Source organism: Lygodium microphyllum, chromosome 10, assembly GCF_053477565.2.
Source record: "Lygodium microphyllum isolate KBCC chromosome 10, Lygodium_microphyllum_v1.1.10, whole genome shotgun sequence".
Lineage (NCBI taxonomy): Eukaryota > Viridiplantae > Streptophyta > Polypodiopsida > Schizaeales > Lygodiaceae > Lygodium > Lygodium microphyllum.
Window position 1 is genome coordinate 4,005,101 of NC_141144.1, and position 27,683 is coordinate 4,032,783.

The following is a 27,683-nucleotide window of genomic DNA, read 5'->3' on the forward strand; positions in this document are numbered from 1 at the left end:
ACTAACAAACACTAGACCATTTACCTTCTCCACAACAAGATGATTTCTCTTTCAATGGCTTTATATGGACTAGCTTTTTTTGACCAATTCGATCCCGCCAAATCAAAGAAAGAAAATTTGAATGAAGTGAATGAACTTTACAATTTAATTACTATGAAAGGCATTTTAAAAATACCGATTCACACATGCAAAAGCAGCTTTTTAAACACTAGCTATAATAACCACACTGTAACTGTGAACAGGGTAAAGAAATGTGAGAGTATGTACTCCACAATTGCTCCAAACAAGAGGAGTTGATTGTTTGACTCAAAATGTAGATGGCCTATTATTACAACTCAAGGCCATCAGAACCATAGTCCTAACGCTAGAAAGCTGCCCCAATCTTATAGTGATCCTCTTGTGCATCTTGCAATAGAACCACAAAAGGCCTTGTTTGAAAGTTGGTCCATGATCTTCTATCGAGTACCCTAAGCTGAAATTCCCATTTTGCTTCCCCAAGTTTTCGTTCAGCTCTTAGGTCTTTCCCAATGGCATACTCCAAGCTGTGATGCGATGAAACATCTATGTTAGTAAGAGGAACCAACCTTCTAGGACAAATTTCTACTCTTTTCAAGGACAAGAAGAGCAACTCGGCTAGGTACTTTACCTCCCCATATGTAATATTGCTCAGCAAGCCAAGAAAGATCTATGCACAAAGGAATTGGATGAGTAATTTAAAAGGCAAATCTCTTGCTATGTGGAGCGTTCTAGATTTATATGACGTGTTTATCATCATCTTATGAAATGTCTTTCTTTGTCTCCTATGAAAACCTTTTAGATTGGTAGTAAATGCATTATTGAGTTGTTTCATAACTAATAGTGCAAAATGATCTAGGTTTCTTACTCTCAATATTATTTATACAGATACATTGTTGACAATGGCAATAGGATCTTCTCCCTCTGAGCACATTGGGTTTCTTTCTTGTAGCATTATTTATACGGATGCAAAAATTGACAGTCACAAAACTTATTTGTCCTTGTTGAGATCTATCACTCATTGTACCAGCATGATAATTTATCAAGGCATATTTTGGCATGCCCAAAGAGCATTGCTAATGTTGCTTACCACCTATATCTAAGATTTCCATTGGAGTGGTTGATACATAAGGCATCCCAAACTCTTTTTTCTGATAGAACCGTTGGCATTAAGCTCACTTCATGGTAATGATACGTCCATCTAGGATCCAACTTGCACATGAGACATGACACAAGCTATATCCATGAATATAAAGGGATTGGCCATCAAACTCATCTCCCAACCATGGAGCAAATGGACTCACCCCCCATCTTGGTAGCTAGCAACACTCCGGGTTATAACCATGTCCCAATAATTAGCGCCCCATACAACTAGTCTACATCATTCCAATGTACAAACACGTTGGCTAACGGGCCAAGAGTCCAAGAGTGGTGATCACATAATAATGCACACAATAGGGCCCTGAGTCTTATAAATAGGACTCGGTTTCCTTGATCCCAAAGTGTCGTCTCACGGATGATCATATCTCTAACCAGCTATGGGGCACAAAAGTACTTTTAGCATTAAGGTTTGAGTTTTGAGAACGGCTAAATGAGCTTATTTAGGTTTAATATTTAATGCATCTTTTTTGGCTTAGCATCCCCGCTTAGGCCTAAACTGGAACAGTGATGAACTACCGAGTATAGCTCACCTCATGTTAACCTGAGAGGTCCCACCCCAAAGTAGCTAGGGCATTGATCAATGAGTGCACATCGGCTATCCAAGAACCTACCAAGATTATAGAGACGATTGTAATCTTTCCTTGGGAGTCCAAAGGGCCACCCAAAAGAGGCCAAGGCATCGAACAAAGGGTACTCATTTCATTGGCTACTAGTGGCCCACCAAGATCTACAAAGGCTATATAAAACCACTTTGAACTTGTTTTTTGTGGATAAAACTATGTCCATTGGCAGAAAAGGGATGGTTGGCTCAATTGGATGTGATATTTTATGTTGGTTAAGTTGGAATTGTACCAATGTGAAAGCATAAAGCATCTCCTAGCTCTAGAAGAAAAAAGGCCTAGAATCTAGTGTAGGTTTTGGGGCATGAAGAGTTAGAGGTAAAGTCTCCATGTGCTTCTTGGTGAAGTTTTAGTATTATTCACCCATTGATAGATGCAAATGGATGGAGGGTGACTTGGTAGATCGTTCTTAGTGTTGCACTTTACCTTGATGAGTTTTGGTTTTAGCTAATAGTGGATCAAGCTCTTTCAGGTTTAGTAGAGCATAGAAGGTCTAGAGTATTGCTTGATGCTCAAGGGGAAGATTGCACCTTCACTCTCCTAGTGATGGACAACTCAATTATGTAGTGGATCTCGAATGTACTTGGTTTGCATCCAAGATACTATATCCTAACAATATTTTTGCCATTGGGATCACTGTTCAAAATACTAGTTACTGTGAGTTGGCATACATATGTGTAGGGTTTGCACCTAGGCTCTGAAACTATACATTTGCAAGGTCGCTAACATGTATCGACTACATGGAATGTACATTTGGATGTGATGTACGTTCACAAGACATGTATGAGACACATGCACGGTATGCAATGTACATTTGCAAGTGATGCAAGAGAAGTACAGTTGCATGAGTTACATGTGGTTTGTAGTTGATGTATGCTTTGTATGACTTATCATGTGGTACATCTTTGCTATGAGGTGGTGTTTATGTAGGGGCAGGGGACTGCATGTGGGGTTTACTATTGGTGGTGGGTTGCAGTCATTCAGCCATTTCCAGTAGAGTAGCAGCAAATTTGAGCACTTTCTCACGATTGAAATCAAAGATTTCTTTCTTCTCATCTTTCTCTCTCATCTACAATATTTTTCTTATCCTTTTGCAGCCATTTACAGCAGATCTCAGCTATGAAAGGTGGACAAGAGAGCATTTACTTGTGTAAACTCTAATTTACAGCAGAAATTAGGGTTTAACGGCCACCTTGGGTCGTGTCGAAAATTGAAGGCTTAGTACTTGAAATCAGTATCTAGAATTTGAGAAATTGCTAGAGATTTCAAGAGGCCAACCATCCAGATTGGATTCAGGTTTCATTTTGACTAGGCAAGGATCAATTGGAGGTCAATTCCTTGTTAGATCAAGGGGCAAATTGATAAAAAGACTTGCTGGTCATTGTTGACAACAAGAGGTATTGGGAATTGAAGAGATTATAGCCTAATCTTAGTGTACTTCATCCAATATAAATAGAAGCTAAAGAAATACTGCAAGGGGTGTCAGTTTTGGGGCCAGCTGGGAGTCTACTATCCAAGATTAAGTGGCAACATTTGCGATTTCAGTTATGTGAATTTTTTGCTTGTTGTAATTAGTTCTTAGTGAGGTTATTTAGCACCCTATCCGAGAAGGAAGGCTGGTTTCACTTGCCATAATAGGTAATAGAAAGCTCAACATTATAGTGCATACAGTAATGCCTACATATAGAACCATGGATACTCAAGCCTTGGGTGACTTTAGGCCGATGTTAAGGTGCCTTGTAGAAGATACTAATGTTGATGTTGATCATATGTGAACCTAGATCATAGAGAGTAGAAATATCAAAATTCTCTTTGCTTGATACAAACAACCTTGTACATATGACCATGGACTTCCACCTTCAGCTAACCTCCCAAAGATGTTCCCAATGTGAGAATCAACTAGAAGCAAAGACAAGGTTAGTCTTATTTCTCCTATCACAAACTTAAATGCACACAAGCTTTAGGGTTTCAAAACGGCTATGCTCAAGGAATCATTGCATCAAAGATGCGAGGGAGGTTGGGATGCTACACTACTATCACCCTCTCGGTCCCTCCTTGGCCCAAGAACTTGTGAGAAGTAACCATATCGTTAGGGCTAGAAAATGGACTCCGGGTCATAGAGTCATATCCTTAGGTCCAAGAACTCATGAGGAGTGACCATATCCTTAGGGCTAGAAAATGGATTCTGTGGTCATAGAGTCATAGTCCTGAAGGCTAGAAAGCAGACTTCGTGGTCATAGAGTCACTCTTGCCCTTGGACTCCCCTTCTTTGAAGCCACTAGCTTCTTGTAGTCCTTTAATAGATGCCCCTTGTTACCATAGAAGTAGCACTTCCCCTTCTTCTTCTCACCCCTCTTTCCAGCTACAAGCATTATAGAATAGCTGCTTCTAGCTCAAGAAGGAAACCTCTCTTCTAACTTGAGAGCTAAGTCATGGACCATGGTGACCTTGAAGCTTGTCCTCCTTGTTACTACATAGGGGTGTCATTATGGATAGAGAGAAGCAAAGATAGAAACGAGGAAGATGAGAGAGATACCTAGGGCAATCAAGTGGTCAAAAAGCCTAAATGAAAGCAAGAATTCAAGAGTTCAAAAAGTCATAGTTTAATATCACACAACCAAAACACAAAGTACCACAGAGATGTGGATCAACAATGAACAGAGTTGAGTGTTAGCACTAAATCAAACATGGAAGACTTGTCAAGCATACGTCAACTCTAGATTATGGAAAATGTAGCAGTTCAGCACCTGCAATCAGCCAAACACTAAACGAATGCATCAGCATAGGAAACATAATGAGCAAGGAACAAGAAAAGAGGAACAAAGGCAGAGAGAGAACTCATGAACAAGCAATGGAATCCATAGTCGAAAGCATGAGAGCAATACACTACCAACAAGGTAGCCAGAATTCTGATGAGCAGCCATAGTGCCTCCAATCTCCCTCTTTCCAAGGATGCTAGGCAAGGCAATGATGATGGTGTAGGAGTGGAGTGCAATACATATAGCCTATAGTGGAGCCAAGACCTAAGAGGATTAGGCCGATCGTATAAGTAAAGCCGCTTAATGGCCTAAATGTGGTGCCCATTAGAAACCATGAAATGCACATAAAGATAGTGCCTAATACCCATCATATTTATAAAACAAAAGTTATATCGCCCCATCATGCATTTTTCTCTTGTTCCCTAGATTTCCTTGAGAAGCTATGTACATATTTGATTTGTTTGGCATCTAGCACCAGATAAACTGTTGAGCACTTGTACTTTGTTGTATTTTTCTTTTGAGTAATATAGCTAGCCACTTCTCATTTTCCCAAAAAAAGAAAAAAGAAGAGAAAAGATGCTAGTTAGAAGTAGTAGTAGGGCAAGCACTAGAGGTGTTTTACTATTCTCAAACATTATCTTTAAGCTAGTGCTAAATAACTTGCTATATACTCTTTTGTCTTTCCCTTCAAACCTGGATGTTTTTGCAACTTGATGTAATTGTATTGTTAAGAGTCAACATGATGAATGTGATTGGGGACTATACTTTAAAGATGTATGCTGTTATCTGAATTTTCAAATAACCAATGTCATGTTGTAGGCTATTGCAATGCTTAGATGCAGGGAGAGTGTTATAGACATTCTATAAAAGCATTTCTACAGAGGGTGTACAAAGATCATAAAAGAGAAAGTATACATACAAAAACCTAGGTGAATATGACATTATGTATAGTAAGAAGTGTTAGACTTATTCAAAAAATATGTACAAGGGCCTTGGAATTTGGAAAATATGTTTACAAAGACGAAGGGATAAGATGACATTTTATCATAGTAATATGGGACAGGTTTTGGGAACAGTGATGGAAATGGGAATGGGGACAACAATCGCCATCCCTTGTCAACATGAGAAGGGGCTTTAACATGGGGATGGGATTGAGATAGTATGGGGATGGGATGGGACTAGGATGGGAAGCTAGCGAATGGTCCTCCCATGTTACCATGCATTTTATATAGTAAGGGACTTCAGATTGTTGGAGAAAAGGGCATTTCATAGTTCAACATAACGAAATACACAATACTCTAGCATGTTAAGCATCTTCTAATTTGTGTTACGTGAACAAAATGACATGATGAAGCGAACTATCATCTCAATTGGATTACCATGGGTTTACAAACATGAAATGGCTAATACATACATAGATATATGTACTGAAAAAAAAAGAAAAAGAAAAAGAAAAAAGAAGAAACAAATAAAAAAGGAAAAAGAAAACAAAGTAACACACACGTGCATACAAGAAAACAATACAATACTCGTGCACACACAAATCACATGTCTGTGCATGCACATATAAAGGGAAGGAGAGGGATATGCGAACTAAGCAATAGGTTTATGATGTTTGCAGTTGACCAGTTGATATCTCCATGCATGTGTAAAGGTACACAACAATTTGTTCATCGTGAATGCCTTGATCATTGGCGTTCTGTGAAGGTACGTTTTTCCCCCTTTATCTTTAAGAATTTTAGCCCTTGAAAATTTGCGAGCATGTTAGTTTTAGAGCTCCACTATGTTTAAGTAGTTTAAGAGTTGTTACTTTGTAAGATTTTGATAGCTACGAAGATAGCCAAGGTTGCTAGGTCTTTAAGGATCATGATGATTGGTATGCTTTAGGTGGGTATAAGTAGAGAGTGTTCTTCATGTATTTGCTAAAACCGATAGAGGAAGGGTTTGGCCTTTTAAAAGAAAGTACATAACACTTTGTATCCTTTATTGATTAGAATTTTAAAGGAAAACATTATGGATGAGCATTGGAAGGAAAAAATTGAGTGTTTCTTAGCTAGACATGCCCTTTTGTCTAGTTTGTCCTAAAGGCAATGGCCGGGTTGACTTTAGGCTCATAATCATGAGGTTTTTGATTCAAGTCTTGCTAGGTTCATTGGTCCATTAGGCACCTATGTTCACACGGTGTGTCCATGAAAGTTTGGACTATTGCCTACTCACTTGATTGATTCTCCTCCTTGGTAGGGTCACGATGAGGGTCCAATGTGATCAATCTCAATTGTTCATTCAGCTTGTGAGCTATCCTATTTGTGCATACAAGCAATGCCAATGTGGATCTTATTTGTTCTCTTAGCTAATGTTTGGATAGGAATCCATCCCCCTTGGTGGGCATTGGGTGTGTGTATCTTAAGTATTATTAAAAGTTATTACTCTGTAAGATTTTGATATCTATGAAGATACTCAAGTTTGCTAGCTTCAAGTATCGAGATGATTAGTATACCTTAGATGAGTGTAAGCATGCATTCCCCATATATTTGTTAAAATCAATAGAGTAAGGATTTGGCCTTTTGCAGAAAAGCATATCACACTCGTATCCTTTATGAATGGAGTCTGAACATGTAAAGGAAAAAGTAATCGATGCGTGTTTCTTAGCTAGATTGACCTAAATTTTGTCTAGTTAATGCATCATAGATTAAAGCTCCCTAAGTAAGTCTAGTAATAGGTCTAGTATAACCCCTAGTTGATTAGATAACTCATGTTCAATATCATAAAATACAATTGAGCAAATCTTGGTATTTCTTTACGTTGCATATTGGGTAGGAGAGAACCTATACGATGATAAACCAAGCCATGTAGTTTGAAAGTATAAGCATTACCACCACCACATAAGAGCTTATCAACATTTGCACCAAGTGATACAAATGCAAGAGGTGATGGTCTAGTGGTTGAAATTGAGTGATTCATAATCGTGAAGTTCTAGGTTCTAGTCTTGTGAGGTTGATCACTTTTTTGGACACCTATGTTTGCATGGTATGAAGTCTAGGTATTGACTACTCAAATCCTTGGTTGGTCTTTCTTCTTCGTTGGGTCATAATAAGGAGGGTCCAATGTGATTAAGCTTTGGTGTTCACTTGGCTTGCGAGCTATTTACGTATAGGTACAATGTCAATGTGGCTCTTGCCTCCTCTCTTAGCTAAAATTTTGACGAGAGGCACCCTTGGGGCCCCCCTTGTGGGCATTGGAGTGAGTGTATCTTATTTCAAATTTTTCTTTGTCTAGTTTAGTGACACTTGAAGCTTTCTTTTGTCTTTATTACTTTTTTACTTTGTTTAATGGCTTTTTTTTAAGGAACAATGTAGACTCCTTATAAAAAGAATCTATATGTATATGTTGGCTTAGGACTAGGGTGTGAGGCCAATAGGTAAAGTGGCAACTTTGACACTTTCGAAGGTTGTTTTTTGACTTTCGTGTGCAGCGTGGTCTCTCCAAGTGTTTATCCTATTTAGTAGCAAAGATGATCACATAGAGGACATCAAAGCTGCACTATCACTTCCATTGGTAACCATTGACTTGCATTACTTTAATCTAAAATGTCAAGATATTGTCTTTCAAGAAGGGAGGAAGGTTGGGTGGCAAGGGTAAGGCCGAGTGCAAATGCAAGTGTAATGTATGATTTTGATAAAGTGATGTGAAACATGTTGAGAAACCCTTCACCCTTCACTTGTAGTTTGCGTTTTTGCGTTTCTACATTTTGCGTTTAGGGTTTGTAACCCCAAAAAGGGGCGCCATCCTAGACTCAACTGTCCCTTGTTGTTATCTACAGTCTGGCGCCTATTTCTAGCCTTCCATCCGCAGTTTGCAGCTGTTTACAGCAGAACAACTGTTGCTGATCACTCTCCATTCAGAAAACAATCTCGTTTTTGCAGATTTTAGGTGTTGCAGCTTGCTGCCCACACCCCAAACGTGGAGGACATCGCGGTCCAAGCTGGCCATTGCTGTCTACAACAGTCTGGCGCCTGTTTCCAGCCTATCACACACAGTTTGGAGCTGATTTCAACATATTGTCTGTTGCTGTTTTTTCTTGCGTTTTTAGTCATTCTCTCTCTTGCTGCCAGCGTTTTTAGTCTTTCTCTCTCCTCAACTGCGTTTTTCTACTGGTTGCAATCTCTTACTGCTGGTCACATCCTCCTCCCACTGGCAGCTCACTTCGAGCCCTTCCCTTGCCCTCCCACCCCTTGAGCGGTGGACATTGTGGCTGACCCCTCCCTTCTCCAGTTTGCCACACCGGTACCATGGTGTCTTCCCTGACAGATTGCCCTTCTACTAAGTGTTCCTACTGCGGCACGAACGGTTATCCCACCGAAGACTGTTGACATCGACCTTTGCTTCTCACCCCCCGGAGTATATGGATCTTTCACCAGGCACTCCTTGTGCCACCTCTCCTTTTTGGGCCACAGAGATTGTTCTGCATCGGCTATCAGAGTACTATGCTCAAGGCAATAAGACACATCCGATGTGCACTAAGTTATTTCAAGTATATGGAGGATCGATTGGCGCTACGACCTCCTGGAGATTGTCGCAATGCTAGCGGCAGTCTTCTCCCACCTATTTTCGGGTATAGTGGCTACCACGGCCCGCGGATTTGCAGTCCGCTCCATTGAGAGACAGTGATTGTTTGATACTGTCTCCTCTTCAGTCTGCTCCTTCGAGAGATAGTGGTTGCTCAACTCCTTCCTCTACTTAAGCTACCCAATACGCTCCACTGAGAGACAACGACTATTACCCACCTCTTGCTCATTCTGAGCCCCACCCTTCCCCACCCTTGACTACTTAGGTTCGAGAGGCTACCTCTGGGAGCTTTTCAGCATCCCAGATACCTATTTCGGCATGACCGGTGGCACTTCCTTCGTTATCAGACATTTCAGAGTCCGTGATCCATGAGTTTTTGGATTCCCTATCTACTTTAGAGGGAGATTCAGAGGGGGATGTTATTTCTTTGTCCTCAGAGGGGGCATCTACTTCTTATTTGACTTCAGCGGGGGCCCCTCCACCTCCCACCTCAGAGGGGGACCCTACTCCACATGAAGTTCTTTACCCATCCTCTACTTTCTTGGGGTGGCTGTCTTCGACCAGTCATCTCTTCTACTGATACCCAGGATCTTCAAGTACCACCTAGATCGGGACCTCAAAGGTTCAGCTGTGACTTGGTGACGAGGCCTTCGTATTCCTTCCATCATGGATGCACGGAGCTAGTGGCTTCTCTCCCGAGGTTGAGTTTCAGGTTCTCCAGTTCACTCTGTCTACTGTTCTTTACTGCAGGTTCCCTTTCCGGCGGAAATCTTGGATCTTTGGGATCCTCTACATCTTCTTCCTTCTCTTCTTCTTGCCTTCGTCCCTTGGTCAGCATGGAGCCACCTCTCGAGATCGAGTATGGGTATATCCTTATGGTTCTCGGCACCACGCAAAGTTCGACATTCCTCCTATGCATTGCATGGTTTCATCATCTTTGTACTAGGGTGCTTGGGCAAGTGAACAATTAACAAACCCTACTGTCTTGCTGGTACGTCATCTTTTGACAAAACCAGCCTTTAAAGAACCCAAAGGGCAGTAATCATAAACTTAACCAGCAAATGCCCTTAACCTTAATCATGAGGAGATTCTATAGCTACAATGTGATATAGCCTAAGGGTAGATTAGCCTATGGGCCTCACTCGTTAGCCTAAGGAACTAAGAGTGCTAAGTAAAAACTAGCCTAGAGTACCCTAATGATACTAGCCTAAGTGTGTGGCCACCATTCCACATGACCCTTAGTAGGTCTCTGGCACAATGAAACTCATGTTGAGGTGGGAAAATGGTCCTAGGTGGGGGTGTTGGAGGAGACCTTGAAATGGATGCAGAGAGTACGAATGGAGTGATGTTAGCAGACTAGTCACCTAAACCTTTAGGAGTACTATAAAAGGCAAATGAGGCTGTTTGTGTGCCTAATGTCCAGTGACGTGTGCAGGAAGAGCAGATGGGGCAACAATGGGAGGTGTAGCCCCACTTGATTACCGAGGGGGAATGGAGGTAGTCGTAGCTTGGTGTGGTTTCTTAGATGGAAGACCACGGGACTTAACACGACACTCCTTGTCTATATGGCTTGGATGCTGGCAATGTAACCAACCTTTTGATTATCAATTGTTGCCAAGACATATTGGCTCAATGATTTAAATTAATTTGATGCTCATATACTTTGAAAGGTAATTTGTATTATTGAATATTTCAAATATTAATCTTTCTATTCAAGGGTTGCCAATGGTAAGAATGTCCTATAATTATACTTGGATCGTCATTGACGAGATGCTAAAGAGAAATTAAAAGTTTAGTCAGTTGGTTCGTAATCAAAGAAACAACCATGAACTAGTGAACCTATACAATTAAGCTCTCTAGAATCTAAATTTGCCATTTGGCAACTTCTAATATTTAGGAGGTTACTATTTTTGAAAGTTATCCAAATGGAAATTCTATTCATGTCAAAGGATCCAAATTTTGTAGGAACAATATCGTCTTCCGTGGCTTTGTCAAATCCTTAACCGTTTTGAGAGATATTTAGAGTAGAAGGGTTAGAAGCTTCTTTCTCTAGAAAAGTGACATGTGACATCTAGAATAGAACATGTGTCACTTTGAAGGATAAGTATCCCTATGCTTGTCATTTTCAATAAATACTTATAATTTGTAGCCTTTACTTTTCACTTTTGAACACCCAAGCCCCATATGTATATATTGAAGGTCTCTCTCTTCATTTCAAATAAGCTTTCATTTGAAATTTCAACCACATGCTTTGTACTCTCTTATCTATCACTTATCCAAGAAGCACTTTCTACTTAGCTTGATTTAGTCTAAGGACTAAATAAGAAAATTGGCTTGCTTCTTGGGATAAACAAAAATTAGGGTTTCAAAACCCCAATTTTTAGAATTGCAGCAAATCAGTTCTTTGTATATGGTTCAGGTAGTTAGTGACCATGGCTTATTTCAATAAATTCCTGTGAAGGGGGAGGGGTCCGTTTCCCTCTTAACATAGTGTTGATTCTCTTCTTTCTCTCTCTCCCCGTTTGTTTATTGATTTTCATGGTGATAGTTAATCAAGTCGGTTAAGTTCAAAGTATTGTTATTCTCACTTTCTTTCCTATGCTTACAAGCAATTTGTGCAAAAACTCTTTTTTTAGGGAGTTGCTACCAAATGGGTATAGCTTCTTTGGTATCTTGGTTTCGTCTAAGGAAGGGGTTTCACCCTTGTTGTGAGTTGCCTTTCAAGTTCTTGGCATGAGAGTTCTTGCTACCTTTGGTGTTCCCCTTAGTAGAAGTGGATACCAAAGCCCCTCCAAATATGAAAATGGGAAATATAATTTCTTATGGACTTGGACTTGGTCATGTAATCTTACATAATGTAAGAACTAACGTTTGAACTCATAAATGGTTGGCAATCGCGGCAGTTGTGCTGCATAAAGTGGAAGTATTTAGAAGGCAGTAAAATTGTTATTTGACTTCGGTTAGCTAGTAGTAACGAACTCCACGAGTAATTGTCTATATTTAGCCAACTTGATTTTGGGATTGTCCCCTTCCTTAATTGAAAACTCTTGCAGCTCATAATCGAGGTTAATGCGTTGGGTTTGATCTCTCGCTGCATAGTGATCAAGGAGTTGACTCCAATGATTGGATGCTAGGGGGAAGTGTTGTAAGTGAAAGTGAAACTTAGGAAGCAACCCTTGCATTAACTTGACATTGGCCGTAGCATTGCAAGCTCTCCTTTGATGAATGTGGTTAGGGTGGACCGGTTGAGGTTGTGGCATAGGCTTTAAACCAACTACTAGGTCCCAAAGACCTGAGACTTGAGCACTTGTTGCATAAGGTTGAACCTAGTGGTGACATTCGACCCATTAAAATGAGTATCTGTAAATGCATTTTTGGTTGTAGCAATAGGAGTGCTAGTATTGAGGAAGGAATAGTATGGGTAGGGTGGGTAGGGAGAGGAGGTGGAGTACACTTGGGAATTTTTCGGAGTACCCACTGCATGTGTGATGTGTGCTCAGTGGATCCAAAGTAGGTATGGGTTTATTAGATTCATTTATCCTTGTGTGTAAACACCCAATATTGTGTGTAAAATTGCATGTTTAGGTATGAACACCTTTTATACCACTTAGCATTTAATAAGGGTCAAAGGCGTAGGTGGATATCTCAGCCTATATTTTCAGGCCCTATCACTTGTACTTTCATATTAAAAACCCTATCACATCAATCTATTCAGCTTGTTGTGTACTTGCAAGGGAGCTTTCTCTCTCTCTCTCTCTCTCTCTTTCATGGAGCTTCATCCTCCATAGCTTGCTAGGCACACATTGACTCCATACCCAACAGTGGTATCAAAGCAATTGATCAGATCTGTCTCCGTGTAGTGAATAAGCAGTCTGCATACACATCCTATGAACTACAGTTCATAATACAACAGCAGCAACATTTGAGGAAGAATTTGAAGCCTGAAGAAGAAGAAGAAGAAGAAGAAAAAAGAGAAGGTGTCCATCCTGGCCTTACGTTGTTGACCTGTCCGTCAAGCGGCAACAACATAGTCTCATCTCCAGACATGCGTGCAGCCTACCTCTTTGAGGCACCTCCTTGACTGACAATAGACCTGCCAGCTGTCACATGTTCTATCGCCCTAACAGTCTGCCGTATCTTCAGCTGTGTCTATGTCACAACTCTATAGAAACAGAATTTGTATCCTTTTTTATTAATTTGTCTATATAATGATTTATTAAATTTGTTTCCTTTGCACTAATTAGATATAAAGAAAAGTGCATTGGAGCTGGCCACCGATGAGTGGTCACAGGTTATGGTGGACCCACGCGGTGGGTTAGAGAAAAGATAGTTCACACTTCCACCTATATGGCCCGATTGGGCGCTTGTGACCAGAACTCATGCATATTAGGGTTAGACTCGCATACAGAAAGGATTGATGCCTTGAAGTGTGGGCTAGATCCGTCAGAATAGACAGTTACAATCAACAAGATGGCATGATCATGAAATGCTTGTACAATATGCATGTGTGGGCTGAAAGCTTGAAATGCACATTTCTTTGCATAGGAAAGTCACATGAAGATTCTGATACCGTTTTGGCGATGTATACGGAAAAAGCTTTCATATGACACCTATATTGGGGGGTCCCTAAATTCTAGGAGGTCCCTAAATTTTAGGAGCCTCGAATTAGCCTAAAAATGCTAGTCCTAAAAAATAGGGATGTCATTCTAAAAATAGTAAATTCTGTACTCTGATTGTGCTTACTAAATTTGATTGTTTCTATTCTTGACAGTATTCAGCCCAAAAAGGAAGGCCATAGAGAAGAGACAAGTGTCAAGACACTTGTCACACAAATTTCCAAGAGTCCCACCACTTGTCACATCTCATGACATGTGGCTGGACACTTGTCTTGGGCTACTCCACTTTCCCCTTTTGTACTAGCTCTTCCCTCTGCTATAAATAAGAGCTTGTTTTTCTTCATTCAACATCATTTTTCTTTGCTGTAAACTCATGTACAACACCCACAGATAGCCAGAAACTAGCCCCATCCATCCCCATCATCATCCCCCACTTCTCCATTATCAAATTCCTCCATATTCCCTCTTCTATCACTGCTGTTTTATAGGACAGCAAGCCTGTAAATTCATTACAGCATCTCCTTCTCGAGCTCTTTCTTCCATTTTAGCAACAAGAAGCAAGCCCTATCTATGTATTGCTGATCAACGATGAAGAAAGGCTGATTTCCCCTCTTTATTCTCTCATACTGTAAAGAAATCAGTTCTTATCATTGCATAATAGATAATGCATGTGTGTTTGTACATCTTTGCATGATCTTGTGAGAGTGAGAATTACTTCTCCTCACTCTCAGGTTGAATGTAACTGAGCTCTTCCCTAAGGGACTTGGGTTGAGCAGAAATACATTCCTTCGAGGGGATTGCCCATCTTCAACCCTCAATCTTGTCTTCATTACTTTTACATTTTCATGGCTGTAATTTTGTGAGTAATTTTCATTTTCAGCTTTAAGTGTTCATTCTCTTTTATATTAAATCTCGAAAACAAGCGAATATCATAATTGTTAAGTATACTACGTTGTTCGGGGCGTTTACAATGGTATCAGAGCTTTGGCTCGGTTCTCACCCCAACACTGGTAGTGCTTACAATTATAAGTTTGTTTGTTTTCAGCCCTTGCATTGAGTTCTTGAGCATATTTTTCTTAGAGTCTCAATGGATCAGTCGAGTGCTATCCTTCAAGCCATTCAAAGTCTTAGAGAGGAGAATCAGTAAATTCGTGAGCAACTTCTCAAACTAGAAAAAGTTGAAAATCCCAAAGAATTCAAGGAAAGAAGCCCATCTGCTTCAAGGAGACAAAGCTATACCAATGAAAGGAGCGGATCAAGAAGTCCAACTACTTCTAAGAGGCAGTCCCATTCTACTTTAAGACAAAGAAAGAGATTGCGTCGAAGCTCATCCTCTTCTTCAAAGTCATCTGGCGCCTACTCTGATGGATCCTCTTCTAGTGACGAAGAGTCACACCCTTCTCGTAGAAGACCTCATCATCGTCAAAGGCGTCGACATTCTTCACCCTCGTCTCCATCTTCATCCCCATCAAGCACTTCATTATCTTCAACCTTAAGATCCGGGCATGGACGAAGGCATAAGAAGAAGAAGAAGACTAAGTCACAACTTGAAAAGAAGATCAAGTTCAATATGTATGATGGTTCCCGAAATCCTGATCTTCTTCTGAAGTTTATTCGTCAATTTCAAATTTTGTATGGTCGTGACAAGTATAAAGAAAAAGAAAAGATTAAGTTTGCAGCTTTACATTTGACCGACTTAGCCCATACTTGGTGGACGGGGTTGAAATATGATCATGTTGCCCCAAAATCATGGCGGTCCTTTGTTCGCATGATACAAAGCCAATTTCTTCCTGTTCATTTCAAAAGAGATGTAAAAATGGAATGGGATCGGCTTTGGCAAAGGAAAAATGAGTCACTTGGTGACTATACCAAGAGATTTTGGGAGCTACTTTTGAAGGTCCAACATTTCAAGAAGATCAGCAGTTTGGAAAAGCTTAGGAAGTTTCAAGGAGGTTTGCATTTTAAACTTCGTACTGCTCTTAATCATTATCATTGTTCTAGTCTCAGGGAACTCATTGACCATGCTGAGACATGGAAAATGGAGCACAATGGCAATAAATCATTCCAAAAGAATGATAAGAAGAGAGTAGCTGATAATGAGGAGTATTCAGCCCCACCCTAAATGAAGGATAAAAACAGCGGCAAAAGCAGCCATCAAATCAAAAGAAGATGAAGCCCTATGCACCTCCTAATGCTCCTCAATTTCGCTCCAATCTATACCCACAAGCAAAGCAACTTTCCGAAGAAGAAAAGCAACGCTTCATGAAAGAAGGGAAGTGCTTTAAATGTGGACAAACAGGCCACATAGCGAAGCAATGTCCAAACAAAGGACAAAGCAAGGTTTCTGACAACAGCAAACACAACTCACACTCCAGAGATGGGCAAATTATTAAAAGCTTGGGGACAGTTGCAAGGTAAGCAAGCATTATTCTTGATAGATCTTGGGGCGAATGAAAATGTCATTTCCTTGCAATTAGCTAAATAGCTTGGATTAAAGAATGAAGAGATGGACACTCCGGTAGAAGTTCGCCAAGCTTTAAATGCCGATGAAGGTGACACAGTGAAGACTGTGACACCCTACATTGGCAAGCTGAAGTTTCAAATTCAAGGCTACAGTGACGAAGATACCTTCTGTATCGGAGACCTTGATGGTTGCAATGTGATTCTTGGCATGCCCTGGAATCATAGAGTAGATTCAACCATCTTCTCTCAGAAAAAGAAGGTAGAACTCACCAACAAAGGCAAGAAGTACGAGATCCAAGCTGGAGTTTCTGGAGACACCATACCTATGGTAAGCCATATGCAAGTCTCTAGAGCAATTAAGGATTGTGTTCAATGTTGTTTGCTTTATGTCATTGATGTAAAAGATAATATGAATGCTGAAAACCAAGAGCGACTTTAGCTCTTGGAAAAGTATAAAGATTGTTTTTCGGAAGATCTTCCTTATCAGCTTTCCCCAGAAAGGCCAGAAGACCATCATATTGATATTATTCCGGGCAGTTCTTCTCCTAATATAGCACCATACCATGTGAGCCGTCCTTAACAAGAAGAAATCAGAAAGCAAGTCGAAGACCTACTCAACTGTGGGCTAATTAGGCCAAGTAGCTCACCATTTTGTTCACCGGTTCTTCTTGTTCAAAAGAAAGATGGCACATTCAGGATGTGCATTGATTATTGAGCCCTCAACAAAATCACTGTGAAGAATCGGTTTCCTATTCCCAGAATTGACGACATTTTGGATCGTCTAGGAGGCTCAAAGGTTTTCAGCCTCATTAATCTAAAGAGTGGTTATTATCAAATTAGGGTAATACCACAAGATGTACACAAAACTGCTTTCCGCACTTCATACGGTCTTTATGAATTCTTGGTGGTTCCTTTCGGATTAACCAATGCACCAGCCACCTTTAATCGAATGATGGAGCGCATCTTTAGAGAGCATCAACAATATGTCGGTACTTTCTTTGATGATATTCTTGCCTTTAGCAAGAATGAAGAGGAGCATCATCAGTACTTGGAGATTGTTCTATAATTATTTCAACAAAATCAACTCTTGGTAAATGGTAAAAAGAGTGAATTTTTCATGCATAAAATAAATTACCTTGGGCATGTCATCTCTTCTGAAGGGATTCAAATGGATCTTGAAAAGATCAAGATAATCCAAGAATGGCCTCATCTTTATGATGTACATGAGGTGCGATCGTTTCTTGGCTTATGCTCTTATTACTGCCGCTTCATCAAGCATTTTGCACATATGGCTTCTCCACTTTATGACCTTACAAAGAGAAGATCTCTTTCCAATGGAAGGAAAAAGAGAAGGCAGCCTTCGCAAGGCTGAAAACAGCTCTTACTTCTGGACATGTTCTTATCATTCCAGATTTGGTAAAACCATTTGTGGTGGAAGCAGATGCTTGCGGTGATTGTATTGGTGCAGTGCTAAATTAAGAAGGCCATGCCGTAGCCTTTGAAAGCCGCCGTCTAAATGATGTGGAGAAAATGTATGACATTTATGAAAAGGAGCTCTTAGCAGTGGTTCATGCTTTGAAGATATCGAAACATTATCTTTTAGGCAATGAATTTGTTATTAAAACTGATCATCAGAGCTTGAAGTATTTCAAGACTCAAAAGCATTTGCAGGAGAAACATGCAAGATGGGAAAATTTCTTGTCTGTTTCATTTTCAAATTATGTATACTCCAGGGAAACAAAATGTAGTTGCTGATGCACTTTCTAGAGTGCCTCGCATTGCAAGTATTACAGTGGCTCATCATGAAGATTTTCAAACGATGAAGAATACTTATGATGAAGATATTGATTTTGCAGCAATTTGGTCAAATTTACAGTAAGGAGGTTCTTATCCAGATTATTCCATCAAAGACGGTTACCTTCTCATGAACAATCGCCTTTGTGTCACTCTTCCTATTCGATAAAGGGTGCTTAAAGAAATTCATGAACCCCCTTATGCAGGGCATAGAGGGAGGGCAGCCACTCTAAGTGCAATTAAGCGCTACTTTTATTGGCCAACATTACGAAGAGATACACATAACTTCATTGAGGCTTGTCTAGTATGCCAAAAATCCAAGTATGATAGGCAGAAGACTCCAGGATTGTTGCAACCTCTTCCAGTGCCCAAAGATCCATGGAAATCTATCACAATGGATTTCATCTTAGGTATTCCAAGAACACCTCAAGGTCATGATATGATTTGGGTCATAATTGATCGATTGAGCAAGCAATCACATTTTATTCCATGTCATAAAACATTGAAATCCGCACAAGTTGTAAGACTTTTCATTCAACATATCTTCAGATTACATGGTATGCCTTCTGAGATCATTTCAGATAAAGACTCCAAATTCACAAGTAACTTTTGGCGTGCTTGGAGGGTCCCTAAATTTTAGGAGGTCCCTAAATTTTAGGAGCCTCGAATTAGCCTAAAAATGCTAGTCCTAAAAAATAGGGATGCCATTCTAAAAATAGTAAATTCTGTACTCTGATTGTGCTTACTAAATTTGGTTGTTTCTATTCTTGACAGTATTCAGTCCAAAAAGAAAGGCCATAGAGAAGAGACAAGTGTCAAGACACTTGTCACACAAATTTCCAAGAGTCCCACCACTTGTCACATCTCATGCCATGTGGCTGGACACTTGTCTTGGGCTACTCCACTTTCCCCTTTTGTACTAGCTCTTCCCTCTTCTATAAATAAGAGCTTGTTTTTCTTTATTCAGCATCATTTTTCCACTTCTCCATTATCAAATTCCTCCATATTCCCTCTTCTATCACTGCTGTTTTACAGGACAGCAAGCTTGTAAATTCATTATAGCACCTCCTTCTCGAGCTCTTTCTTCCATTTTAGCAACAAGAAGCAAGCCCTATCCATGTACTGCTGATAAACGATGAAGAAAGGCTGATTTTCCCTCTTTCTTCTCTCATAATGTAAAGAAATCAGTTCTTATCATTGCATAATAGATAATGCATGTGTGTTTGTACATCTTTGCATGATCTTGTGAGAGTGAGAATTACTTCTCCTCACTCTCAGGTTGATTGTAACTGAGCTCTTCCCTAAGGGACTTGGGTTGAGCAGAAATACATTCCTTCGGGGGGTTTGCCCATCTTCAACCCTCAATCTTGTCTCCATTACTTTTACATTTTCATGGCTGTAATTTTGTGAGTAATTTTCATTTTCAGCTTTAAGTGTTCATTCTCTTTTATATTAAATCTCGAAAACAAGCGAATATTATAATTGTTAAGCATACTACGTTGTTTGGGGCGTTTACAGTCTATCATGACAGTATACCCACGTGCCTGGCTCTCCACTGTGTGTCTTTCAGCTTGTCTCCCATCACGTCCGCTTCCACGTGCCGTGCCCAGGTGTCGCCTCCCGTCAGGCAGTCGAGATGTGACTTTGTTCGCGATCTGACTTGTTGACCTGCAGGTTGCCACGTCAACAACAGCTCCTATCCCATCAATGATGTGGCCCGTTATCTAAAGTTAAGCTTGAAATTAAAAGCTTCAATTTTAATCAATTAAATTGAAACATTGGCTTTTTAGAGGCATTCACATGAAATTGGGGATTTTTGATTTTTATCAAAATTCTCCGTCATTTACCCATTAAAAATTGGGGGTTTTCAAATCCAAGATTGCTTTCTTCATAAATTTTTTATCCTTTCTCAATTTGAGCTCTCCCCATGGCATCTACCATTGGGATGTTGACATGTGGCATCACAATTGAAAAATTCTTGGGTGTTGGCTTTTCCATCTAGAAGACAAAGATCTAGCTCATACTCATGCGAGAAGGCGCATAGAAAGTCGTTTCCATTGATGAGCCAAAGCATGTTCGGGGCAACGGACAACTTCATCAAGAATGACTCGAGAAGAATGAAAGGGTACTTGCCATCATTGGGCTTGGTCTCTTTGACAACCTTCTTTATCACCTTGATCTTACAAAACCAACAAAAGAGGTACGGGATAGCCTTCAAACCACATTTGGGGGAGATATTAATAATTCCAATTTATTTGTAAAGATGCAATTATTTAGTATCTCCTATAATCCTTCAAAGACTCTTAACTAGCATCTTGATCATTTAAGTCTTCTTTACCAACAATTGACCACTCTCAAAAGCAGTTTGGAGGATGATGATAAAAAGGCTTTACTTCTTAATATCTTGATGAAAGAAGCAAAATTCCATGAAACTGTGAAAGCTGTTAAGGTGGCTCGAGAGATGAAATATGAAGAAATGATCGCCATCCTTTTGGATGATGAAAGGTGCAACAAAGATGTTAATATCGCACGGGCAGCCTTCTACACCAAGAAACAACCGCCCAAGTGCCGATGTTGCAAGCGTGTTGGCCACACTATTAATCAATGCTACAAGAAGAAAGATAAGCAGTAAGACAAGCAACATGCCCAATATGCCATTGCTAATAGCTTATCTGCTCATAGTGACTCTGACGAGCCACATACCACTTTCAAATAAGGCCCTTAATGTATTTGTTCAATCATTGTCTCTTGACAATGTTGAACCTTATTCGTATGCTTTTTAAATCAAATTCTAATAAATAAATAATGTGTTTTGGAATTAGACACCAACCATGTCCATGCATGCGTTAAGACCTTTCCAAACACCTATTGTGTGGGGTACTTTGCCCGGATTTTTATCTAAAACGATTTGTATTTTTCTTTTATGATTCAATTAGGAGCTATATTTCAGGGGGGATTGTAACCACTTACTGTATGACCTTTGAGTTGATCCTGAAATCTATACCCATGTATTTGGCCTCTGGTTATGTGCCTAGTGCCTTTGAGCCACCCTAGTTTTTGATCAGCCTCTTAGTCATGCACACATACCTCTTAACCATGCCTTACTCGAGCTTTTCGATAGATAATGTCACAAACCTCCTCATGGTACATCTTTCTCACTTATGTATCTCCTTTCCAGAATCATTGTATTGGATTAAACACTACCTCTTCGAGGTGAGACCTTTTCTTTTTTCTTTCTCATATGTTTCGTGTCATGGGTTCAGCCACTCGTGACGCGAAGGGGGAATTGTTAGATTTATTTATCCCCGTACGTGAACACACATTATTGTGTGTAAAAGTGCGTGTTTAGGTGTGAACACCTTTTACACCAATTAGCATTTAATAAGGGTCAAAGATGTAGGTGGATACCTCAGCCTATATATTCAAGCCCTATCACTTGTACTTTCATTAAAAAAAACTATCACTTCAATCTATTCAGCTTGTTGTGTACTTGCAAGAGCTCTCTCTCTCTCTCTCTCTCTCTCTCTTTCTCTTATGGAGCTTCATCCTCCATATCCTGCTTTTCCATACCCAACAGGGTTGACTAGACATGGTCATGATAGCTGCATGAGTAGTCCAAGGAGGGATAGGGACTCTATAGGTGGAGGATGGTAATCCCTATGTGGGAGTGACCCATGGAGTGTGTGATGGCACACCATAAGTAGAGGATGGATATTCCTATGTCTGAGAGGTTGATGAGAAGTGTAGTGAATGTCCAAGGGAAGTGAGGGGGATGCCCATCATAGATGTCCCAAGGTAGGTAGGTGTGCTGACTTGTAGATATGTGTAAGGGACATTGCTAAAGGATGTCATTGCCGCTAAAGATGTAGCAAGGTGCAGAGTGGCATTCACTTGTGGGTATCTAACATGTGGTGCTGATAAAGAAAGTGCTAGGAAGAGAAACATATATTCCTAATCCTAGCATACTTGATGCAGTGGTGAAATTTAATCCTAAGCTATTGAAAGCAAATGAAAGAGGATTGGTAGACCATCAGATTGCTGTCAACTAGCTCTCTGCTCAAGGAAGAGAAGGACGAGCTGCTGCTATTTTCAACCCTACGTGCAGTCCTATGTGTAATCTTGTATGCAGCCCGAGGAGCTACTATTTTGGAGGAGCTACTGTTGTTTTCAGCTTTGCCCCTTATTTTCTTACCTCTGTGCGCCATATTCTTAGGTCTACTTGTGATTTTCTGCAAGCCCTAAGAAGTGCAGAAACCCTAATTTTCAGATTTGGGGTTTTTTTCAAAATTTTTGCAATTTCCCATCCGTTTTGGCCATTTCTTTTTGAATCTCAGCTCGTGCCGCCCTTTGGGGCTTTTGTCAATTTTCGCTCCCGGAGTTCAAATTGACAACCAGTTTGAAGAAATTTCACAATTTCTTTGACATTCCTGCAAAAAATTTTGGGGCTTTTGCCCAATTTGCAGTCCCACATGCGAATCTTCATTGGCAATGCCGACATTGCACAATTTCATCGACGTTTGTGCAAGAAATTTGGGGCTTTTTGTCCTAGAGGCTCTGGCATGCATCACGAGGTAGAGTCTAGCTTCTGTTCGTTGTTGGCATACACCCCGAGGTGATATTACTGTAGAAATTCAAGCTGTAAGGGACAATTTTTTTCAATTTCTTTGAAAATTTAGGAAGAAATTTAGGGCTTTTTTGCGACACGCATCCCAAGGCAGCAAACAAGTGGCACATCAGCATTTAATTGCTGTTATAGTCAGATTGAGCAGAAAATTTTGGAAAAATTCAGTAAATTTTGGTAAGAATCGGCATTAAGTTACTGTAATCTATACTTTTGAGATCATGCATTATGAGGCAAGTGTGGTACAGTAGTGCATTGCTGTTATTTCTTGGCTGAGTGTTGATTTGGATCAAATTGGGCATACTTTGGCATTCGTGTGACAATTTGGTATGCTTGTTGCATAATCCTGAGGGGATTTTTGGTGCTCTGAGGAGTACAATCTATACTTCAGTAGATAAGTATTTGGTTGCATATTTTTGTCCATTATTGACAGCATGGCACGTCAGGGGACTAATGATCAGAGCAATATCCTTGGTGTCCTCGCTCAAGAGGACAAACTTGATGGATCAAACTACTTATTGTGGAGTTTTATGGTTCGTAACCTTCTTGTAGCGAAGGACTTGTGGGACTATGTTATAGGTGATTTGCAGTGATCAGGAGGACTTGCACCTTAAATACCTCAGCGTAACACTAGAGGACAGGCTGTTGGTGTTGTTGCCTCTTTTCCCCATCCCATCGAGCATTAGAGAAGATGGGACTCAAAAGATACACATGCACTTTCTTTGATTGCCTTGTTAGTGAAAAGATCAATCATTCCACACATCCGGTCTTGTAATACCTCAAAATCAACATGGGATGTACTAGAGCGTATGCTTGCAATACGTAACGAGGCTAAAATATCTTATCTCCCTAGAGAGTTGGCCAATGATAACATGGATGAGGGTGATAGCATGACAGATCACCTCACTCACATACAAGATTTGTACGAGCAGTTGCTCAATGTGGATGAAATCATTCAGGATGCTGAATTGGTAAACATCACATTGAACTCTCTTCCAGAGTCGTATCTTGGTTTCCATACCTCTTCGATGTTGTTTTTGAGGAGGGAGTAGCAGCCCCTTATATTTGTGGAGTTGGAAGGAGTCTTGTTGCAAGAGGAACAGACTTGGAAGAATGTTGCATTGCATTTAGGAGATGTGGCTATGCTTTCCAAGTTCAAAAGGAAAGGAAAAGTCAAGAAAAATGCAAAAAATCAGCAAAAGGGTGATTTTGGACAGCCATCAAATAAGGCCGTCCAAGACATAGAAACGTCTAAAAAGAAGGGAAAATGTCATTATTACAAGAAGCGAGGTCACTATATTGATGAATGTTGTAAGAGATTAGCCAAAGAGAAGAAAAAGGACTCCGGTTTGGCTGTCCAAGAGACATCAGCCAGGAAATCTACTAATGGTGATGCTTTAGCCAAATTTGTGGAGGAGAACTATGCATTTCTGACTTGTAGTTATGATTCTTCAATGGTTGATTTAGTATTTAATGTCGTTGAAACACAGCAAACATGGTTATTTGACAGTGGAGCTTCAAAACACATCACTTCTAGGAAGTGTTTGTTTTCCTCTTTGCATTTAGCCCCTGCTGGGAAGCGTGTTACATGTGTGAACAATAGCAATTATGATGTTTGTGGCATTGGAACAGTCACTATTACTATTGTAGATGGTTTTGACTTCACGCTTTTAGATGTCTTGTTTGTGCTTGGTATTACAAAGAACTTGTTGTCAATAGGGGTGTTATATTTGCTGAAAATGCTGCATTTTCACATGATCAATTTCAAATGCCAGCCACCCATGACATTGGTGATGTGTTTGAGGGTCTCTTGCCACTTTCTTTGGAGTCTGTGCCTGCTGTAAATGGCTAGGCAGACATAATACAAGTTGTTGCTGCACCATATGTGCCTGAACAGTAGGGTATTGATGATGGTTTGCCACATGCAGTGGAAGATGCAGTACAACATGAAAGGGTTGCTATAAATGCAGCAAAAACAGTCCCAAGATGACTGTTACAAACTCTCCAGGAGAGTAAAATGGATGCTCCTTTAGCTCAATACACTAGAAGGGTGCTAGACATGCGGGGAGCCCATTTGGCTGATTTTATGGAAGTAGATGATTGTGATGAGTATATATTTATGAGCTCACTATTGGATGATGATGAGCCTACTTCCTTGGACGAAGCTCAACAAGATGTACATTGGATGTAGGCCATATAGGATGAGTTAGACTCTATTGCCACTAACTCTACATGGGATCTTGTGGATTTACCACTTGGCAAGAAGGCCATTGACACAATGGATTTTTAAACTCAAATGCAAGGTTGATGGTACCATTGACATGTACAAAGCACGGTTGGTAGCAAAACGCTATGTACATAAGAAGGGCATAGATTATGAAGATACTTTTGCTCCTACATCTCGTATGAGTACGCTGAGATGCGTAATTGCTATGGCTGCAAAATATGGTTGGAAGGTACATTAGTTGGAAATAAAGACAACATTCTTGAATGGGAATTCTTTGAGGATGTTTATGTATCACAACATCCAGGGTTTGTGGTGAAGGGGAAAGAGCACATGGTATGCAAGCTAAACAAAGCTCTTTATGGTCTCAAACAAGCTCCTCGTGCATGATACTTTGAAATTGATGCATATTTGGCCAGCAAAGGGTTCAAAAAGATATGGGCTGTCTACACTATTATTTGGGGATTCAGTTCACCCAAAATCAGCATGATATCATCATGTCATAGTCATTGTATATGGATAAGCTATTACATAGGTTTAATATGCAAGATTGCAAACCTATGTGCACTCCTATGAAGCTAGGCTTAAAGCTGTCTATGCATGATGGTGAAGAGATGTTTGATGTTGCAATTTATAGCTAGGCTGTTGGTTGTCTTATTTATCTTTGTAATACACGCCCTGGTATTCGGTATGCAATATCTCAGGTGACTAGGTATGTGCATAGCCCATAGACTATACATTGGCAAGTTGTTAAGCGGATCTTTAGATACTTGCAAGGTACTCAGTCACATGCATTATTATTTCCCAAGGGGGAGACTTGCAATTACAGGCTTATAGTGATTCGGATTGGGTTGGTGATGTAGACACTAGGCAATTTACTAGTGGACATTGTTTCTTTTTGGGCCGTTCATGCATTTCGTGGCTAAGCAAGAAACAACATACAGTGGTATGACGTGGTTGAGTCTGGGATGGATAATGAGTATCAAGTGTGGATGAATGACGAGATGACGAGGAGTAGCAAAACTCCTCGCGACGGTTCTCTCTAGCGTGTATCCATAGCACGAGTGATTCTTTTCTTTCACCTCCCAACCTCGCCTAGATAAGTGCTGGCTCCTCTCTCCCCGTTTCCTCTGCCAGCCGTCTGCTTCAGGTGAGTCCTACTATTCTTGGACTCTCTTACTCTCTAGGCTCCCCTTGATTCCGTTCGGGTGCCCAAGGCCCTCGGACGGTTATCCCTCGCTCCTGTCTCTCATAAATTACCTTATTAATATAACATTTCCTTCCCCTTAAGAATCGGTTTCGTCCTCGAAAACGATACTTGGAAGGTCCAACTGTAAATTGGGAAACCTTTTCCTTAGGGTACTTACTCGCTCCCATGTTGAGCTTTCTTTTGAACAATCTTTCCATTTGACGAAACATTCTTGATAAATAGTATTCCTTGTTCGTCTGTTACGAACATTTAATATGCTTTCTGGTTAATGTGGATTAGATTGGTCATCTAATAGCTCCTCAATGTTATCATTTAAGATTAGATTATCCAAATCACCCAGCTTCTTCCTTAACTTACTTACATGAAAAACTGGATGTGTTTTACTACCAGCAGGTAGTTGGAGCTTATAAGCCTGTTCTCCCACCCTTTTAAGTATTGTGAAAGGACCACAATACCTGGGTGAAAGCTTTGGACATCGTCCCGTTTTCATGGTTTTAGTTTGTTCAGGCACCTTAAGATAGACCAATTCTCCTTCAAAGGAGATGTCTCTTCGGTGAGGATCTGCATAAGCTCTAGCTCGATTTTGAGCTTTCTTAATATTTTCTTGAGCAAATTTTAACATACTATTCATATCCTCCAAAAAGTCCTTGGCTGCCTGAACCTTTTCCTTATGCAGTCCTACTGCATGAGGAGCTTTGGGCTGAAACCCATACATAAACATAAATGGACTATATCCAATGGAAGAGTGCTTGGCACTATTATATGCAAACTCTGCTATCGGTAGATACTCTTCCCAATTAGTTTGCCTTTTACTTACATATGCCCTGAGCATATCTTCAAGGATTTGGTTAACCCTTTTAGTTTGCCCATCAGTTTGCGGATGGTCCGCCGTACTCATGCTAAGTTTAGTATCCAACTTCCTAAATGCAGCACGCCAAAATTGACTATTAAATTTTCTATCTCGATCAAAAACTATATTTGCCGGAAGGCCATACAATCGGTATATGTTTTCTATGAACAATCTAGCCAATTCTGGTGTTTTAACATAGGTTGAAGTTGGAATAAACCTAGCCATTTTGGTTAACCTATCCACAATCACCCACACAGAGTCGTGCCTCCTCTGTGTTCTGGGTAACGCAACAATAAAGTCCATGGAGATACTCTCCCATTTTCCGGAAGGAATCTCTAATTGGTGGAGAAGTCCTCCCATTTTCAATCTTTCAGCTTTATCAACTTGGCATTTATTACATTTAACCACATAGTCAAGGACCTTCTCATTCATTCCAGGCCAATAGAATTGCCTTTTAATAAGACTATAAGTCTTATTAACTCCTAGATGTCCCGCACTAGGGGTATCATGACACTCAAAGAGTATCTGGCGCCTTATTTCTTCATCTTTCAGGACACATACCCTACCCTTGTAGAGTAAATAACCATTATCAATGGTAAAATTCTTTCACTTGAATCCCATTTGAGCAACCCCTGATGCTCCATTTCCTTGTTGAACATCCTCAGATTTTCCTTCCTCAGTGGAGGCCCTTCCATTTGGATCCCCATTTTCTATTGCTTTCTATATGTTGGAATATCAACCTGGCATTTCCCTTTTAAGGATTCAAGTAAATCGGAAGTGAATT

General features: G+C 40.2%; 1 protein-coding gene across 1 annotated transcript in view; it reads left to right on the forward strand.

Annotated features, from left to right (window-relative positions):
- LOC148029653 (uncharacterized) overlaps positions 1-27,683 on the forward strand; it is a 97,992-nt gene that overhangs the window by 26,756 nt on the left and 43,553 nt on the right. Inside the window, exon 2 of the mRNA XM_087685898.1 lies at positions 6,177-6,262. Within this exon, the coding sequence (XP_087542024.1) occupies positions 6,177-6,262 (86 nt within the window). The remainder of the gene's footprint in view (positions 1-6,176; positions 6,263-27,683) is intronic.